The 13,821-nt window shown below is 35.2% G+C and overlaps 1 protein-coding gene across 2 annotated transcripts in view; it reads right to left on the reverse strand.

Annotated features, from left to right (window-relative positions):
- Positions 1-13,821, reverse strand: part of LOC126774004 (probable E3 ubiquitin-protein ligase HERC2) — a 47,028-nt gene that overhangs the window by 15,085 nt on the left and 18,122 nt on the right. Inside the window, exons 38-66 of one of the 2 annotated variants that reach the window (XM_050495293.1) lie at positions 13,623-13,821; positions 13,044-13,195; positions 12,467-12,560; positions 12,187-12,338; positions 11,766-11,907; positions 11,302-11,427; positions 10,981-11,145; positions 10,719-10,820; positions 10,525-10,626; positions 10,149-10,381; positions 9,997-10,065; positions 9,690-9,861; positions 9,313-9,408; positions 9,072-9,226; positions 8,689-8,916; positions 8,501-8,620; positions 8,314-8,415; positions 8,024-8,179; positions 7,489-7,650; positions 7,151-7,381; positions 3,712-3,841; positions 3,511-3,629; positions 3,184-3,339; positions 2,609-2,843; positions 2,029-2,168; positions 1,507-1,659; positions 1,068-1,187; positions 529-664; positions 218-370 (exon numbers count right to left, since the gene is read on the reverse strand). In XM_050495293.1, coding sequence (XP_050351250.1) covers positions 218-370; positions 529-664; positions 1,068-1,187; positions 1,507-1,659; positions 2,029-2,168; positions 2,609-2,843; positions 3,184-3,339; positions 3,511-3,629; positions 3,712-3,841; positions 7,151-7,381; positions 7,489-7,650; positions 8,024-8,179; positions 8,314-8,415; positions 8,501-8,620; positions 8,689-8,916; positions 9,072-9,226; positions 9,313-9,408; positions 9,690-9,861; positions 9,997-10,065; positions 10,149-10,381; positions 10,525-10,626; positions 10,719-10,820; positions 10,981-11,145; positions 11,302-11,427; positions 11,766-11,907; positions 12,187-12,338; positions 12,467-12,560; positions 13,044-13,195; positions 13,623-13,821 — 4,300 coding nt within the window. The remainder of the gene's footprint in view (positions 1-217; positions 371-528; positions 665-1,067; positions 1,188-1,506; positions 1,660-2,028; positions 2,169-2,608; positions 2,844-3,183; positions 3,340-3,510; positions 3,630-3,711; positions 3,842-7,150; positions 7,382-7,488; positions 7,651-8,023; positions 8,180-8,313; positions 8,416-8,500; positions 8,621-8,688; positions 8,917-9,071; positions 9,227-9,312; positions 9,409-9,689; positions 9,862-9,996; positions 10,066-10,148; positions 10,382-10,524; positions 10,627-10,718; positions 10,821-10,980; positions 11,146-11,301; positions 11,428-11,765; positions 11,908-12,186; positions 12,339-12,466; positions 12,561-13,043; positions 13,196-13,622) is intronic. The other variant, XM_050495302.1, reaches the window with a different exon arrangement.

The raw sequence follows: 13,821 nt of genomic DNA on the forward strand, positions 1-13,821 counted from the left end.
TAGGCAATCGGCTATACATCTGTTTGGCTTAAATTCAGTAATGTGCTAATTAAAATTAAAAGTAACGAGTTGAAATTATATTTTTAATTTTATATTATTTTTATAATGCTGACGTCTAGCGTTAACAATTTATCATGACAATCATTAGCATTTTTGCTTTACTATTTAAACACACAACTTAAATCATTTTCCTCTAAAGTGGTTTAACTCAAGTTACCAGATATATCCGTGTCATCAGCGTATGGATGCGGACTGTCCACGGTGACGGGGTGGGGGGGCGCGCGAGTCCCTCCGGCGGCCGCCTCCTCTAACTCGCACACGCACACTTCTACAACCATATCAGCTACCGCCGGCTTACTCGCACAAAGAGCTGCAGAGATAGCCATATAATTTATTTTTGAAAATTCGACCTAGATGAACGAATTTGTGTGAAACATTGAACAAAGTTAATTTTCTATTTTAGTACATTTTTTTAAATATATTTAGTCATATTAAAAAATATGTGTACATTATTTGTTTTTATCTTACCCATCAGAACGTCTGTGATAACTCTAACAGCATTATTAGAATCAGGAACGCGGCCTGCTGCAGCAAGTTTTAAAAGGTCAACAAGTGCTCTTGCGTCGGATTCACCCAACTGAGACGTGAAATCATCCAGTGCCAACTGTAAAAATGTCAAGTAAGATATATTAAAAAGGTAAAATAATGTAATGAAAATTACATTAATATTAAATAAGTTTAATTTTTATTACAATTCCTAATAATTTAACGTGAAAAACATAACATATCTTGAAAATCCTGTTTAAAAAAAGTCATTTTTATAAGAATTAATAATGTAATAATTTGTGTGTGTGTTGTTAATATATCCTAGAAAAACATATATGAATTAGCATGTTTTAGACTTTTCTTTCAACTCTTATTCCCATTGATTAACTTGTAACAATAAAGCTCGTCAATGACAACCAAAAATAGAAAAAAAATATCGGTTCACAAATTAAGGGCAAAAATGTACTGAACCGTTTTGTCTTTGGATATTTATTTATGATGATGAGATGATCGAGAATTACCTTCGGCGCCTCAGCTTGCTGTACAGTCATAGTCGCAGCAGCCACAGACACCGCGCTGGAGGACATTACAGCAGAGTGACGGGATGATATTGATCCGCTGAGGGGACTGCTAGCACCACTCTGTGTTATAATTATTGTTTATAAAACAATAAATTTTTTATATGTCGACAAGAAAGTATTTTTTGGTTCTTTATGCACCTTCAAAGAAATTCTATATTAAGAACTAAAAAATATTTTTTATATAATGTCATGAATTACTTTACTAAATAGTTTTTGAGTGGTTATTGTCTGAACATTGGAACACCGCATTAATATTTTATAAACTAAAAACAAAAAATCATGTATCTAAAAAAAAGTGCGCATAGATACAAGCGACACATCGGCCTTCCTTTTTTGAAATCGGTTAAATAGATCTTAATTATCGCCTACTATACGGTACCGGTAAAGTAGCTCTATCGGCCGGCGCCTCCCCTCCGCCGGTGCGCGCGTCCGCCTCCACGTCGTCGTCCTCGGAGTCCAGCCCGACCACCACCGGCGGCGCAGTCGAGCACGCCTCGTGGGCTCGAAGAGCTTCTACGAGAAGACATCGCGCCTAAACAAAAATTATTTCGATTAAATAACGTAAGAATGAAGATAATAGTTTACCGAAACCACATTTTTATTATACAATTATTTAATGTAATTTATTGTAAATTTAAAAAGTTCAAGAAATTTACTAATCAAACACCATTAGAAGCTTCGTATATTTTGAACATAAATAACGACATTTTTTTTAGAAATAATTTATGATTACAATACATCTACTGAAAATTATTATATATATCAAGATTCCGATAAAGTCAGTAATTCATAATCATATAAATACATATACTTTATACCATAAATTCTGCTATTACAGCGTTAATCAAAACCAAGAGATAAAGACTACAAGATACCTGTAGAAATAATATTTTCATTTTACCTGTGTGATGTGTAGAGCCAACAGTATTAGAGACAGCGCGTGTTGCACGGCCACCGGCGGCTCCAGCGACAGTGCAGCCGCCGCCAGGGAGGGGCGCTGGCCTTGGGGCTCCTCTACTACTATTTCGTCTGAGTAGAGACCTAAACGGTACGGATGATTTAAAGATTTAAAATTCTGTAACACTTTATTAACACGCTAAGCCATTGAATTAGAACTTAAACGAGCAAATAAAAATATGGGTAGTCCAGAAATATATTCATAGGGTTATAGTGTGTACGTGTACCAAAAAAAAATTATGGTTAGTTTCTTTTAAACTCCATGACGATAATTCCTGATAGTTTTAAAATATTAACTTCATCAATTATGATCGTATCGTATCCGATTATTTAAAAATATAATAATAATATTGAAAATGTATTATATTGAAAAAAAAATTTCATATCCTTACTTAGTACTTTAAATTTTAAATGAGTTTAAAATTTTCCTCGTGAATTTTGTTATAAGATGGATGGATTGGATGTAAAATATAAGTATTTAAATATAATGAGCCCTACCTATAATAAATTAAAATGTTAGTTACCCAGGCTATGCGCACCCAGCGGGTCTTTGAGCGTGGGGAATGGCAGCGGGGCGACGTGCGGCGCGGGCACGTCGGGCTGCAGCGCGGCGGGGCGCAGCGCCCAGGCGGCCGAGTGCGACGAGCCGGCGGCGGCGCGCTGCACGCCCTCCACGCCCGCCACGGGCGCCGGCCGCCGGTTCACGCACGTCGTGCCGTTGCCTTGCTGCCCGTGATCGTTGTCCCCCCACGCCCACACCTACGATCAAGAGAGATAAAGTAATCAGTTTACACTTCCGTTTTTTTTTCGGATATTATTTACTTTCGATCAATGAAATTAAAGATTAGAAGATTTGACTGTATATACTATGCAAATAGCTTAAATTTAATGTTAGCTGTTAAACCGTTTAAGTTACTCTTTGTTTTAGAATTAATGAAATCAATCATTTTTATATTATCATAATAATCATATTATAATTTCAATTGCATTTATTCATTATCCGGGTGATAAAGAATTATAAATCCACACTATTTTATTGCGTATAAATATATTATTTACATTAAAATCGATTTACGCGTTTTTAAAATCGTAAAGTCACCTGATTGTCACTGGTAACGGCGAGACAGTGCAAGGCTCCCACCGCGACATGTATAACGCGGCGGTCACGCAGCGCTTCTACGATAGTCGGACGACGCACGTGCGAGTCACAACCGTGACCTAGTCGGAAATAATCACCTTTGCCCCATGTCCAGACCTAGAAAAATGATTATAAATGTATGAGTAAATAGAATTATTAAGATCATTTATATAGATAGTATATACGTAACAAAAACAATTGCACTATCAAAATTACAGCAAAATCTATTCATTTATTTAATTTATTGCTATTTTCATGTTATTTATAAATTGTTTACTGGTTATTTACCTCTCCATCTCTGGTCAACGCTAAACTAAACTGAGCACCGCATTCAACTTGTACCACACCGAGTGTATTCAATCTCTCAATGTTCATTGGAACTGCACAACCGTCCGATCCTCCTCGTCCTAAAATATAATTAAATAATTATTAAAAAATTTACAATTTTTAGTTATTTAAAAGTGATTAATTAATGTTCTAGAAAAGTACCTTTACCTAATTTACCAAAGTCACCGTCACCCCAAGAAAATACTTTCCCGCAAGCAGTAAGGGCCAATGTTTGGGCATCGCGGGATCCACACGCCACCTGAATTACTCGGAAGCTGGCTAAAGCTTCAATCTATGCAAAAATAAATATATTTTTTTAATAATATTTTACTTTAGTTAGAATTCAATTAAGAATAATGTTTAAAATTAGAAGTAAGAGTGCAAACTCAATAAAGTTATCAAATATATAAATGTATCATATCTAAAAAACTTTTGGTTCAACATATAACCTCATCCATTAATTAACCCTTCGTATGCCGCATCACACACCATGAGAAATGCTGTATCTGCCGCCGTTTTATCGGATGAAAGAGAAAGAACATACCTAAGAAAGAGATAGATTTTTTTCTCTCTTTCATAGGTCGCACGCTATAATTTGGAATAGCCGGGCGTGAACTTTATTTTGACAATATTATCGAAAGTTATTGTATACTTTTTTTAGCTCTCATATCCAGTTTCTTTTTTAATATTTGTTGAATAAAAGTCTCAGTGTTTTACTCATTTATTGATTGTTTTTAGTTTTTTACAACACAATTTTAATAACGTTGATTGTATTAGATTTAACACAAAGTGAAAATATCATAGAACCATAGAATAATCTAGATTTTACGAATAGGGTTAATGACGTAAAAAAAATATTGTATGGGATTATGTTATCGCAGACTGAAAGATTTTTCACGATTATTCTCGGCTATGAACGTATAATTGGTAAAAAACATTTTATATATATAAAACAATTCTCCGTTAAACCCTTGTATTTAAATCTTGCATTGGCTGCATTGAACATATACTATGTCTGCCCAATTTGGCAGGAAACTTCCTTAAAGCTGAAATAGTATTTTTTATTTAATATATAAACGCAAAACATTGGCAAGAATAAGGTAACATCATCGTATAAGGTACTTGTATATAGAGCAGCCTTGTCAAAAATTGTCCTCAAACCTATGATAATGTTCTTAATTAAGAGCAAAGTTGCTAATCTTTAACTTTATTTTGCAGAAGGTGAATCCAGTTCATGGTGAAAAATAAAATATTGTATGTATAACTACATTACTGAGACTTTTTCAATTTAGTGGTGGTAGGGCTTTGTGCAAGCTCGTCTGGGTAGGTAACACCCACTCATCAGATATTCTACCGCAAAACAGCAATACTTGATATTGTTGTGTTCCGGTTTGAAGGGTGAGTGAGCTAGTGTAATTACAGGCACAAGGGACATAACATCTTAGTTCCCAAGGTTGGTGGCGCATTGGCTATGCAAGCGATGGCTGACATTTCTTACAATGCCAATGTCTAAGGGCGTTTGGTGACCACTTACCATCAGGTGGCCCAAATGCTCGTCCAAATTCCTATTCTATAAAAAAAAATTATAACTTAAAGGGTCTATCAATGATTATAAACATTAAATGAATATTTTTATCGATAAAAAAACACGAAGTGACCCATGATATTTATTAAATGCTTTAGTTTATTGAGACCAAAGCTGGAGGATTGATTGAATTTACTCATAATCTAGGGTTGACATTAGAGTATTTTTGTTACATATATTATAAAGAAAGGTTTTGGCGCTTTACATTGTCTTTTCTTATTCCAATATTCATCATTGCGACGGCGTTTTCCTAATTAAAATTTATACTGTTGCGCTACTGTAACTTCATAGCAATCCTGAAGACGAGATTCGAGAGGAATCCCTTAAACCAAATTCATTGGTATGAGGATTTTTTTTTTTCCATTATGCTTTTATCTACTAAAGGAATTGGGTAAATAAGTTTTCTTTTTCCATAAAATATTAAAAATCTATTCATATAAGGTTTTCTCAGTCCGATATGGTCCACGGATCGTCTACGCCTTTTCATCATTTATATCACCGCTTTCTCCCCGTAAAATCCTATGAAGGTCTGGTTCGAATATATTAATGATACTATATTACTGTTACGAGAGAATATTACGAGACGGTTGTAAAATAATGAGATTATTTGATATTTCTGTTACGTTGCTCTCATATCGTCATTTTATTAATTAGGAAACATTATATAAAAATATTTTCTTATTGCTGACATAAAAATAGTGTTACAAAAAATATATAAATTATAGGCAAACTTAACATTCAATTAAATTTTTTTTTCTATTTTTAGAATTTATTAACTAAAACATTAATTCAAGTGAATATGTATATGTAAGAGGTATTTTTTTTAATTCATAAAAAGTTTACTTTAAAAGGTGTTATAAATTATAACTAATATGAATAAGATTATTATATCCACAAATTCAAGTACCTACTATCAATACTTACAATAGAGTCTCTTGGACGAATCTACTCTGATTTCGTTGTTAGTATAAAAAAAAACTTAAGCCTTAGGCTGTCGATTTCAGATCTTTGCACGTCGACCTGATCAATGTTTTGTATGATATGCAACATTTCTCTAGGTGATTCCGGAAAAGGCAAAATATTATCCTAGATTGATCCGTTTCAATTCCATCTAAACAATAAATCTTTGTTTCGTAATTAACAACACCATTTTACCTATATTTATCTTATATTAGTAGTGAAATTAAAATGTATTTAATGTGTAAATAAAAAATATGACTGTTAATTTAAAATAACAAAATCTGTTAAAAATGAAAAGTATATTTAAATTTCGCTAAAGTGTGTCTATGAAATTTTTTATGTATTTTATTTATTTTCTTGTATATGAAGTATTGAAAATGAGTTCATAAATAGTAAGAGCCGAACTCAACCTGACACTGACACCTCTCTTATTGATACAAAAAATGTTTTTAAAATGATTGATGAATACCTACGTATGAAATTAATTTAATATGATAACTGTATTTACATAATTAAAATATAAATGATGAATATTATAATTGAATGATACGTTTAAAAAAATAATATTATTATGTTTATTTAGGGTAAACTAAAATCTTTGCGGAAGAAGTACAAAAAGCTATTTTATATTTAGAATATACAATTATATTCAACGCTTACCCGAGAACCTTTGTTAACATGAATAAAATCACTTTACTGTTGTTAATTATATTCGAAAAACATTTTGCATTTTACGAAATTTTCACAAATATGGCCGCGAGCATTCGAAAAAATGATGTTGGCGCGCGAATTTGCGACATGAATTTCGTCGGCGCTGATTGGTCGAAATGATAATCTAATAAAAGAGAGAGAGGGAGACAAATATATATTAATTACTATGGATAAAAAAGAACTAGGTATATGTTTCTCTAGTGTAGTGTAAAACAAAAAAATTTGAACTATGAGATAACGTTCGAGCGCATATCTACGCTCCGGCATACGAAAGATTAACCACTAAAATGTATACGATATTTACAACTATTAATTATATTATGATAGGGTTTTTTTTTAACTTACCATTTTTGGTAACAATTGTGTAGTGTCATCTCCGTGTCCCAATCTTCCATACTCCCCTAGACCCCAAGTATATAAGTGCCCGCGCGCGGTCACGCACGCACTATGAGCGGACCCGCATGCGATACCCACCACCCTCTCGCCCGCTAGTGACTCTATGAGGCGAGGTGCTTCAAGTGTGATCCGGTTTCCGTGACCCAATTTACCATCTTCCCCTTCTCCCCAAGAATAAACCTACAAAAATTAAAAGTGGGTTTTGAATCTTTGAAACGCAAGCAAATAATTTTCAGAAGATTCCCTTACAGTTTTCACGAGTTACTAATGAATATAAATAAATTTACCTTTCCATCGGCCGTGAGTGCTAAAGCATGTTTCCCACCAGAGTGCACGGCGACGCGACGCACCAGGACGTGGGAAAGGTAAGGATTAGCTCTTGGCGTCGACACATTGTTACTGTGTCCGAGACCAAGGCGGCCATTTGTACCTTCACCACATACGTAGAGCTAAAACATTGAATTCATCGGACGTAAGACAAACTAGCATGGGTCTCTTTGTGATTAAACTTTTATTATAAGATAATATATACACTTTTGGTTGTTAAATCGTTTAATGAACTTAGAAAATTATTTATGACAAACAGACATAAATAAAAATAACCATTGTTTTGATCTTGGAAACGAATATCCAAAGTAAATTTGAAAAAGGCAGATGTTTTGAAAGCACAGATAGATACTTAAATTTTATTTGTATGGAGAGAACATTTGTAATAATATAAATGTTAAAAATTTAAATCTGTGTCTTTCGTACACGTTAAATGCGGTACGTTTATAAAAAATAGGTGGTCGATTAAAATATTTGTATAAATATTGAAGGTACCTTGCCATCATGTGATACAATAAATAGTGTCTTTGAACCGCCGGCAATATGAAGTGGTCGCAACGCACTTAAAACTGGAGAGAAAACTGGAACTTTTACTTTAGATCCTTTTACTCCGCCGAGTTGATCTTTATCGTTTAAACCCCACACGTACACCTGCATGGAATAAATACGACGTTAACAATTTAAATCGTTTTTTTTTTTAAGTTTTACTTATATTTCTAAACTAAGAGTGTACTCAACGTATGTACATTTAAGACTTTAGGGATGCTCATTTGTTGTGTTTTTACCTTAGGGCAGTCGTTTGGAAGCGCTGGAAGGTTGTTATCAGAAGTAACCGCAGTCGCGGGGTTATCTTTTTCCATCCAATCTTCAGCTACGAAATTCATACTCTAAAAAAATTATATTCGATCAGCTTCAACAAGTATTACTTTCGTTAAATAAGTAAACGACGACGTTAAATAAATAACGACTTACCGCTAATATCTCTGTATACATTGGGTTCGGGCGGAATCCTGTTATGTACAGACCGTGTACTCGACAATCAGCGTTCACATTACGATTTTGTTTTATTCCGATTTCTATACACGGATGATACTGTAAGAAATTACGATAATTAAAATTTATATGAAACATATGTAACAGTAAATAAAAAAAGAACATACCACTTTACAATCCGAAAGTAGCTGTATCTGCGCAAGGTGCGTCGGCGGGCGGTCCCTCGAGGGCGGTGCGGGGGTGTACGGCACGGCAGCGAGCGGCGCCAGGGCGGAGTCCTCGAAGCTGGCCCCCACGCGCACGGACAGCGCGGCCGGCCCGTGGGTGCCGCTCGCCACGCCCAGCCCGAGCCGACGGATGCGTATACCGCAGCGCATTTCGACACGGATCCAATGCTGAAATAGGAAATCGTCACAAACATAATAATAACACGCTTACTTTAAAAAAATATTAAACATATTACTGTTAAAAGAGACAATCGAAAAGGTTTATCTATAATAATAATATCAATAACGTAATGTTAACGATGTTCTTTTGCAACAGATTATACCTGGCCGGTGCCACTGGAGCTCTGCCAGTACGTGTGCGGCTGCGAGTCCAGCAGCCGGCGCGCGCCGGCGCCGGGCCGGCACGACGACACGCGCACGGCGCGCACGGCGCCGCGCCAGCCCACCGCGCAGCCGCCCGCCGTCTCGCCCCACTCCGCTGGCAGGTTATAGCGCACGTTAAGCTTGCTGTTATGTATAATCGGACGAACATTGGCGTCGAGTCGATGTTAGACTGACACGTACACTGATCGGTCACTAGTTCCATTTCGCTGACTTGTCCAGTCCAGCCGGGCTGCTGGGGGAAGTCGACTGTCAAATCTCGACCGTTGCTCGATATCGCTGCAAATTTAGTGTAATGTAAGTGTGTTACTGTTTTTTTTCATATTAACAAAATAGAATTACATATAGTTTTTTTTTTAAAACGTTTACATTTCTGACTTTTTTTGTTACCGCGGAACACAAATTGAGAAGTAAATACTCATCACTGGTTTATCCTGACGTGAACCCACATTCTTGGATTACACGTTGTTCCACCGGCCTTTCTCGGCCCTATTGTATGTTGCGTGTATATTTAATTGTATTTATCTAAAAGCACTTTCAAATTTTGGATCGACAAATACCAGTGACGGTCCCGACGCTGGTGTGGTCGATGCAGCCCCACTTGTAGCGCGGCTGCGTGACGGCGGCGCGCACGCGCACGCGGTCACCGGGCGCGAAGGGCGGCGCGCCCGACACCACCTCGGCGTGCAGCGCGCGTATGCCCGCCACGCGACTCAGCCCGCGCCACTCCACCTTGCGACGAGCAGAGAGTTCACTCTATTAATACTTGAATATAAAATCCTACCAAACCAAGTTAATATAAATAATTTAAATTATACAAAACGACTACTTATAATGCAACAAATTATTAAGTGCAGAAACACATACATGCAAAAAAACATTTTGTTTGATATCACGTTCAACTTTCTGAACTTGTCCAACGTCTCCCAATGCAATCTACAATTAAAAAAATAAAAACAATTAAATTATATTGTGAAAAATTAGAAGATCAAGCTCAAGAAGTTCAAATATACCCTTACATTGTCATAAGCCTTGCAGCATCTTACAGTCATACCAGGTGTTATAATATCAGATAAATACTGAGCGTATTCGTCTTCTGACGCAAAGCAACTTCGCCAGCGGTACGGTATCTGTTTCTTCTCCTGCTTCGATGTTGTGGGTTTAATCTCGAATACCGTATCATCCATCCCTTGTAGTGGCAACTCTAATAAATATGCCACCAGGGATTCCACTGACGGTATACTCGTGCCACCTTAAAAAATATATGAGATTTCGTTTGTTCTGTTAAAAGTGCTTATATATTTTAAATATAAAAAATATATTTATATATAAATAATTATAATTAAAAAGGCCTCAATTTAAGTACACATAACACATCTTTTTATAAAAACATACCTAAGGACTGTATAGCTGCATATATAGCGTGTCTAGAAAATCCCATTTCTATCACTTGTTGAACTTGAGCTGAGTTTGCCCAAGTGTTGAGATCTTTTCGAGCTGTATGAATATTTAAAAGTAAGATATGAGAGGTTTCATTATTATATCAAAACTAGATGTCTTGGACATGATAACGAAACGTTGTTACTTACAAAGTGACGCTGTACTTGTTGAAGGTCCCATTGACACTTGCATAACGTTACTCTTATCTATGATAGGTATTTCTGGTGGAGAGTCGTAATCTTTATCATCTCCTGTCATTACCAAATCCCAAAATTAAAAATAAATAGATACAAGTCAAGTTAATATAAATCGTAAGGAGTGTTATATATAAATATCTTGAAGTCATATTAAGGGTCATAATTAAGTGCCGTAATTACTATTTTTATTGTGTAGAATATATTTTTAGTTTACCTGCAACATGGGCCGCTAACTGCTGGACGATTGTCAACGCAGCAGCCGCGAGGTCCTTTGGAGAATGAGTCGCAGCCAGAGGACTTGGTCGAGTAGCGAGTGCGAGTAAACGTCTAAGTAACGTGCCTTCTGTTCCTATCACGTTTGAACCTCTATCTAACGATCCTGCAATCATTAACAACAAATTGTTTAAGGTACTTTTTTTTCATCAAGAAGAAATAAATTTATATGAAACACTACAAATGATAAAATTACCAAAATAAAAAGTTTGCTACGAATATATTATTTGTTTTTATATTATATACTATGTATAACATTAACCTCCGTTATCTGGCGGTTGCATTAAAACTTTGCGTAGACGAGTCCTTGTTGTTAGCAGCCCTCTTACAGCACATAACGTCAGTAACTCCATCTGTTGACGTCTAAGACCATAGACATCTATTTCAGCTAAAAAAAATATATTTATAAAATATTAGTTAACTAATTTGGCTAAAAAAAAATTATTTTTATTTTTATTTATATATTTATTTTTAAATTTAATATTGAAAAAGCCTTATCTTGCGATTTTATTGTGTGGTGTTCACATTTTCAGTTTTCCGTATTAAATGTTTCAGTATAATACACATAAAACCTGAGTTAATACAAAAGGTATTTTTTATAACTAAATTTAATTGTGGACAATAATATTACTATACCAAAAAAATACCACATTATTTATGTTCCTGAATTTTACCTTCCTCTTTTTAACGATTATACTATAATAAAATAATTATAAGAATGAATACCAGGCAAATGATGTGGATGCATTGGCGAAGCTTGCGGGCCCGCTCCGAGCAAGGCTGCGCACACGCGTAGTGCGCTCTCACCGCCACCGAGCGGTTGAGCTAGACGCTCACATTCCACGCTTTGGATGCTGTTCAGATCACACTATAAAAATAATTTTAGATAAAGACATTTTACATTATGAAAAAAATATATTGCATTAGCTACCAATATAAAATAATCCTATCCGTAATTATATTTTAAAATATAATAGTAACGGTATGATTTCAAGGTAATTTATGATGCTAGCTTTAGAAGTAAGTTTAAAATAAGTTATAAAAGCTTAAGTTACGTGCAGTCACTTTCATCGTGTCATCATATGTAAGTTATTCTTAACAATATTCATTCATATTTCGTGCTTATAAATCATGATAACAGGCAGACCTTGGTGGTAGTATTATCATCGTGGGTCAAAGTAATCTTCGCTCGACGCGACAGCTGAGTGACTACGGCGTTTCGCGCCGGAGAACCCGCACATACTCGCTGGCCCAGTCTAATTCGCCATTCCATACCGCCTATGACTCCTAGACATCCGGCTGAAAACGTATTGTATATGCATATTAAATTATAATACAAATAGACTTTTTACTAATTTACTAAAAACAATGTCATAATGTGCGAAAACATTTTTTAGAAGACTATATTACTTTTAATGCGCACTTACCTATTAAACAATTATTTAGAGATGGTTGTGATGGTTTAATAGTTTGTGTTAAATCTTGACTGGTATGTGGCCACCAATGCCAATCATTTGTAATCTGTAAGAAAAGCATGGATACTTATTAGGAAACCGTATTCAGAAATAAATCATCACATAGTATTAAATACCCCTATAATTAAATTATTTAATATAACAAATAAATAGTTTTAAAATAAAAGAGAAACACATACAATACATGTATTGTCTCAAACGTGCACATACGTATGTGCACAATTAATAAAAACGAAAGTACGCGCACTCGTACCACGCAGCAGCAACTACATAGTTATTCTATCTTGTTTAAATTAAATTATTATTACTTACTCAATTTTATAAATAGCATTTTGTATAATATTTAATACAAAGAGTATTGAAGAAACGTATACTATAGATTACATAATATACTCCGTACACTTATTTCGTTTAGATTCGAAGAGTAAGTGAACATTTTACTTTCGCATTAATATTTTTTAGAGTGGTGGTGGGGATTTATTTTACCGTCAGCCTTCTTATAAATAATAATAATGTAACATGTCTTTACCATCTGTGCCGCTAGTTGTAATTTTTCAAGCAAGAGCGCTGTGATTGGTCCGTTCCACTGCGGCGCGGAGTGCAACTGTCTGACGAGGTTGATGATGGCGGCACAAGTTGCTCCCGTATAGCTCGCCGTGGCCGGGGCACGCCATCTATTATCTAAACGTATTTAAATTTTTAGTAGTGTCTAGAATGTAATGATTCACAATATTAACTTAAAAGCAACAAACATTTCGGTTTGAGAAACATTATTTGCTCATTGTAACAGTCATTAACATGAGAATTTGTAGCTATAATAAAAATAGAACAATTGTTCAACAAAACATTTGGCAATGTCAAAAAGTTATATTGCCAAAGAGTAATCAAGCTAAAGTAACCATAAAAGTTAGACTTATAATTTTAAATGTTTGTATTTTTTATTTATTTCGAAAAATTATTATAGTTTTACATTTACATAGATGATTAAAAAATATTTAAAACTGGTTAATATAATATTATCAATATCATTAATATGAAAGTTTCGATGTTGAAGTCAACACTTAACGAATTCAACATGTTGCCTTAAAATGTACTGTTCAATACATACCCACTTCCTCTTCGTCATTAGACGCCGGAGAGCCGATTGTCAAAGCATGTGCGCTAGCTCTCAAGGCTGGATCAGCTGCGTGGGTTTCAAGCCACAATCTTCCGGCTAATGCTATAAGTTGCGCGGTCACAGTACGACGCCACTCTGCGGGACCGGTATGCTCGGTCAATACTCGACGTAAAAGCCACATTGCCTGAAT

Source organism: Nymphalis io, chromosome 2, assembly GCF_905147045.1.
Source record: "Nymphalis io chromosome 2, ilAglIoxx1.1, whole genome shotgun sequence".
In the NCBI taxonomy this organism is placed as follows: Eukaryota; Metazoa; Arthropoda; class Insecta; order Lepidoptera; family Nymphalidae; genus Nymphalis; species Nymphalis io.